General features: G+C 53.9%; 1 protein-coding gene across 2 annotated transcripts in view; it reads left to right on the forward strand.

The window, feature by feature from the left end:
* The window catches only part of LOC109323469 (S-adenosylmethionine synthase-like), a 41,274-nt gene that overhangs the window by 20,941 nt on the left and 13,962 nt on the right, over positions 1 to 6,371 (forward strand). For both annotated transcript variants that reach the window (XM_019555040.1, XM_019555042.1), the window contains exon 5: positions 246 to 389. In XM_019555040.1, coding sequence (XP_019410585.1) covers positions 246 to 389 — 144 coding nt within the window. The remainder of the gene's footprint in view (positions 1 to 245; positions 390 to 6,371) is intronic.

Consider the following 6,371-nt stretch of genomic DNA (forward strand, 5'->3'; position numbering starts at 1 on the left):
TTGTCTCTAATTAGTCTGGATTCTTAAGGCAAAATTGCTCTTTGAGAATCAGGCACTGGCATTGCTGAAATTCCTAGAACAAAGAAATACCTTGAATGCTGTCTGATAGTTTCACTTCAAGACTGATATATGTGTAACTAAGCAATTTGCCCTTAGAATATATCCACATGCTATGGCACTGATATCTCTTCCTCTGCACAGAAAATGGAAATAAGTGCCTCTTTTTCATTTTTTCTTTAATGCAGGGTTTGATGTTTGGTTATGCCACTGATGAAACAGAAGAATGCATGCCCCTAACGATCCTGCTTGCACACAAACTGAATGCAAAGATAAAAGCCATGGAACGGAGTGGAACATGGCCCTGGGTTAGGCCAGATGGGAAAACGCAGGTTAGTAAATAATATACATAATATGTCAGATACCTTATGAATATTAAGGGTAAGAAATAGCCAAATTATTGCTTTTTAGGCTCAAATTTTTCAAATAATGAAGAAACAACTGGGTTGATTGTGTCATGAAAGAGGTGGATTTTACAGGCTAGGAGACCACATTCTCTTATCTACTAGAAACAGTCAGCCTAGCTTGTCCTCCCTGTACCTCAGACATGACTGTTGGGACAAATAGCAGGAGTGAGAGAGATACATTAGCTTTTCTAGAAACTAATGAGTCTAGTTTCTACCAACTTTTATAGTTTTTCTGAAGATACGTCTACATCCCCAAAACCTGGACTGAGACAACCCAGTCGTTTCTTATAGGTCACCAAACAGTGACATGTCTTAGTGGTAACACTGGCTGCTTTTGAGACAGTGACCTACAAGTAACAAATTCTTTACCCAGTTAATCATTCCAATCAAACCTTCCAGAGCAGTCAAGAATGGATTTGAGATGGAGACAGAGAGTTACATTTGATTCCCTCTAATAAGACAATTAATGTCCACTGTTTTCACAAGTTGGAAGAGAACCAGATAGTAATGGGAGTCAAAACTGTTGCAGGTACTGCTGTAAAGAAGGGCATTTTAAGCTTAATTCCTGTTTCACAGATGACAGATTGTACCCAATTGTCTCGCTGAACTTGTCTTCCATTGGGGTATGCCTGTAATTTTAGTCAAGGGTGTATAGAATAAATTCAGAACCTGTTTTGGGGAGCAATTTGTCTTTAAGAGAATACATACAGTTGTGGTAGAAAGAAATGCTAGGCTCTAAGCATTCTTGTGTGTATATATATATATATACATAACTGGTAAGGGAAGGGCACATGTAGTAGTTGACAAAGAAAAGATGCTTGGAACCTGTCTGTTATTTTCTGGTCAAAGTAATATAACAAGAGTAAGGCTTATCACAGTGCCTTATTCCACTGTTAGAAAGTAGTAGTCAGTCACCATAGACAGCAGTAGCTACAGCTGAATTCAGATCAGATCATACTCTTCCCTATCATGAATTACCAGTAATTAGAATGTGTGAACTTCAGCTGGGGGAAACCATTTGAAATAAGACAGTAAAGAAATAAGACAGCTCTTGGATTGAATCCAAAAGGTGTCAGGCATCTGCAAATTTTAATATTACCAACATGTGAAATGCTAGTGCAAAGGACCTTTTGGAATTTGATACATCATCCTGAGCATGCCTACATGAGATGCTTTACTGCACATTAGACTAAGCTAACTTGCAGTAAAGTGTCACCATCTACCTGTGCATGACATTTACTGTGCAGTAAATTAGTTTACTGTGCAGTTTGCTAGTACCTGTAGATACAGGTAGTAGGTTAACTGCACACATGCAGATGGTAATTTGGGCACAAATCTGCTCCCGGTCAGCCAGACCAGCAATGGGCTAGCCTCCTGCTTGGGGCGAAGCCACATGACTGGGACTTCTTGGCTGTCCCAGCCTGGCCTTTAGACCCCTGGCCTGATCCCCTTGCCCTGTGCCAGCTGCTGCCTGCCCTTGGGCATCGGGCCCAAGAAGTGTGGGCACGTGCCGGCCACAGCAGGCTCACAGACCACCCTAGCTCTGGCCCCAGGGTCTGTTCCACCAGCTGCCAGCCCCTTGGCACTTTGCTTCTCTGCGGCGGGCACATGCCAAGCCCCATAGGTGCTGACTCCATGGCTCCTCCGGGGCTCAAGCACCCACTGAACAAATTGTCAGGTGCTTAGCACCCACTAGCCACTGTCAGTGGCAATGTATAAGGGGTGCACGGTGGTGCACGTACACCCTCTGAGAGCGCTGGTGCATCCCCTGACAGCTGCACTTGCTGCTTAGGTGACTGGCAGGGGAGGCAGGCAGGAGCAACAGTGCCCCCCCTGCGAGTGCCAGCTGGGGAGCAGGGCCACCAGATGAAGCGGCCGTGGTCCCAGGTGGTGCACAAGCACTGGCCAGGGAGTGGGGCCACCAGCAGAAGTGACTGCGGGCATTTCTGGAAGCACCGTGGCTGAATTTTGGTAAGTGAGATTAGCCGTAGGGGCATCCCCCACAGTCGCTGACTGGTCGCTGAGGGGGCACATGCCCCCCTGACTCAAGAGGCACCAGTCACCCATTGCCACTGTTGCTCCAAGAAATGAGTCCAGAGGCAATCTGGGAGAGGGGTATTCTTCTGGAGGCCCAGGATGACATGCCAGGAGGAGCCTGCTCTCATTGGCCTGGGGCCAGTCAGGAAATTTAAGAACAAGCTAGAAGACAGACTGGCATTTAGCTTCCCCTGGAAAAGGGGAGAGCACCAGCAGCAAGGAACTATGCAATCTGTGTGAAGACATGGGACCAAGACAGCTGAATGAAGAAGCCTTAAAGGAGCCGGGACAAGACCTAGCAAGGACCAGGCTGACTTGGGGAAAGAGAAAGCTAAGTGAAGCAGGTGGCTGGGATCCTAAGGGCCAGGTAGTCAGGCCAGGGGCCGGGCAGAGAAGAGATCAGCACCTCAAGATCCATCGGGACTCACCAGCAAAAAACAAAGTTCGCCAAGCCCTGCTGACACCTGGAATCTCTGCCTGTGCCCCCAAGGCAGAGACAATTCTAGCAGGGTGTGGGGCCTGGGGCAAATCAGCCTGTGCCAGGGCCTAGATGTGAAGAAGCCAGTTAAGGAAGTGGGGTGGGGGGAGGCGGGGGGGGGTGGCAAGCGGCCAAACACGAAGCCGGCAGTGCAGTACGGAGTCACCAGCACTAAGTGGGCCCTGCAGGAGAGGCCGCAGCTGATTTGCCCAGCTCTGTGGGGCCCTGCCAAAGTGCAGGGCCCTGGGCAGTCATCCTGATTTACCCCCCGCCAGGACGGCCCTGCCCCAACGCCCTTGGAAGCAGCTGTGATGGCAGCTTCCCTGATGCCTCAGGAAGTGTCTCGGGGCCCCAACTGGTCCGAGGGAGAGATGACTGACCTCATAGTAGTCTGGACAACACCAAGGTGCAGAGGATGTTTGCCCACAGCAGCCAGTCAAATGCCCACATCTATGAGGATGTGGCAGCCCATGTGTGGGAATGCGGCCACCAGTGATCTGGGTGGCAGTGCCACTTTTAGGTCAAAGTCCTGTGGGCCCAGTGGACCTGCATCGCAGACCACAACCAGTGGTCTGGGGCTGCCTGCAGGACCATACCCTTCATGTGGCAGCTGGATTGCATTCTGACTGCAGTGTCTATTTGAGTACAGGTGGCCTGCTGGAGCCTGTGCCAGGGCCCAGCAGTGATAAGCAGTCTCCATGGGAGGGCCCAAAGGCACCAGCTGCACGTCCTGGCACGCTCCCTGCCCCAGGCCTCATCTGGCAGCTCAGGGAGACCAGGCCAACACATGCCCCATCAAGTCTGGACTCGCACCCCCAGCAGGGAGGACAGATTGGGGATGACTCCAGTACTGAGCAGCTCCAACTCCTCCCCAGAGAGGCCCGCTGTGTGGGCAGCAAGACGCTGTGCTTTTACACCGCAGGACACTGCAAGCAGCTGTACCACCTCGCTGCTGGCAGGGACAAAGTTGGACAATGGGGCTGCCTGCCACACCCATCCGGTAAGCCCTGCACTGGGACACAGGCTGGGGGGGAAGGGAGTGCTGCAGCCACCTGTGCCTGCACCAGCTCACCTGTACCCCACCCCACCCCACTCCAGACTGCATGCCTGAAGCCAGGGGCCCTCCCTTCTCCTGCCTGGGTGAGCTCCCCACTGCAGTTCCCCCCACAACGTCCAGGGAAGTGGGAGGCAGAGCAGAACTTTGGGTGGCCAGCACCCCGCACAGCTAGGCAGCCAGGGGCTTGTCACATACAGAGAAACTCATCAATGACAGCAGAAATCTCCACCCCAGCCACAGGGGTCAGGCACCTGTAGCATAGGCAGAGATACCCCTCCAAGCAGCAGTGCATGTTGGAGGGAAGTGTGAGATGGCCTGGGGCACTGTTGAAGCTCAGGAACCCAAGCTAGACACCATGGTGATCAGCAGCAACAGGGCATAGTGGGTTGGGCACCCCTTAATCCACTCTAACAGCTCATTGCAGCACGCCCAGGGTACTCTCAGCCGGAGCATGCCTGGGATACAGGCTACACAAGCCAGGGGCCCTCTGGAGAAAGCCGCTGGAGGAAGGCAGGGGCACTAGGGTTACCATACATCCAGGCTTTCCTGGACATGTCCTCTTTTTTGCCCCCCTGTGCTTTGTCTGGGCGGGTTTTTTAAACACAGGCAAATGTCCGGGATTTCCTCCCTGGGTCTGTTTTCAGTATGGTTGCTGCTAGGTAGAACTACAATTTCCAGAATGCCTAGCATGGTGTGTGTGCAATTGAGAGCTGAGTTTGTAATTTTGCTTTGCTCCGCTTGTGGGAGCAGCAGGAGGGTGATCTGAGGCAGCAGGGAGCGGAGCACAGAGATTTGGGAGTGAGGGGCACAGGCAGGGCTGAGGAGGCAGGGGGCTATGGGCCAGAACGAGTGGCACTGGCAGGGCTGGGTGTGTAGGAGGCTGCGGGTCAGGAGTGAGGGGCACTGGCAGGGCTGGAAGGGGGCATGGGGCTGCAGATCAGGATTGAGGGGCATGGGGTTGGGCAGGTAACTGTGGGTTGGGTGTGCGGGGCACTGGCAGCACCAGAGAGTTGTGGGTCAGGAGTGAGGGGCACTGGCAGGGCTGGAAGGGGGCATGGGGCTGCAGATCAGGATTGAGGGGCATGGGGTTGGGCAGGTAACTGTGGGTTGGGTGTGCGGGGCACTGGCAGCACCAGAGAGCTGCAGGTTGGGAGTGAGGGGCACCAGCAGGGAGGTGGGGGGCAGGGTACTGCTTTTGGGTGTGAGGTGCACTGACAGGGCTGGGGTCAGTGGCTCAGGAGTGAGGGACAGCAGAGTTGGGGTGGGGCTGGGGCTTGTCAGTGAGGGGCAACAGAATGGGCAGGGACAGGGCACTGGCATGTCACTGTCCCCCACCATCATATTCCCCCTGCCCCCCTCTGGTGTCCTCTTTTTTGGACCTGGAAATATGGTAAGCCTTACCAGCTCTATGTCCCAGCTGGGCAGGAACACCTCACTTCCTGATCCTGGGCAGTGTGGGCCTGGTGCCATGGGACTAAACTGCCTGGCCCATAGGAGGAGAAGGAGGGAAGTTGGCCCAAAGCTGCTGTGGCAAGTGCTGGCTGGAACCAGCCCTGGTCTGGGTAGGGGATCAGGAAGACAGGTGGCCTGTGCCAAGTGCCAAATAGGCCACCTGCCCCTGCAGAGGGAGTGGGGCAGACGGCTCACCCAGCCAACTTACCATGGTCCCTAGGTACCTGTTTCATGCATGACCCCTGATCTGAGGCTGGGCTGCTAGCACACAGCTCCTCAGTGCAGTCCATGTTTTCTATGAAATATTGCAAACTCTCCCAGTGAGCCTCTCTGTACTTGCTCTGCAGGTCCAGCAGCTGCACTCAGGGAAGAACCACCAGCTGCTGGTGAGGATGTGCCTGCAAGGATGCCATCACCATCTGCCAGCAACCTCCGTATGCGCTGCCTCCACCAACAGTGCACACAGGGCCACACCCTCCTGCTGGCCTGGTTGGTCACAGTGGTAGAGGAACAGCTGGCAGACTCACAGGCCTGGCAAACCCTGGACTTAGAGCAGGAGTGGAGAGGAACTGAGGACTGTGCCTCCTAGGACAGGCTCTTCACCCTCAAGAACAGGCACATCGTCCTCCTTGAGAGGATGCTTGAGGCCCAGGAGTGGCAGGCTGCCATGGTGGCCTGGGCAATGGAAGCAACGGTGGGGGACTGTTGGACACCTTTGTGCCAGCTGCAGCCCAGCCCCCAGCTCCACCTAGCACCTGCCCATGGCCCAGCTCAAGCCCCCCAGTGGGCCTGGGACAAGGTCCAGCACCACATACAGCAGCCAGGGCTTCATAGTTTCATAGTTTCTAGGGTCGGAAGGGACCTGAGCAGATCATCTAGTCCG

Source organism: Crocodylus porosus, unplaced genomic scaffold, assembly GCF_001723895.1.
Source record: "Crocodylus porosus isolate Cpor-Errol unplaced genomic scaffold, CroPor_comp1, whole genome shotgun sequence".
NCBI lineage: Eukaryota > Metazoa > Chordata > Crocodylia > Crocodylidae > Crocodylus > Crocodylus porosus.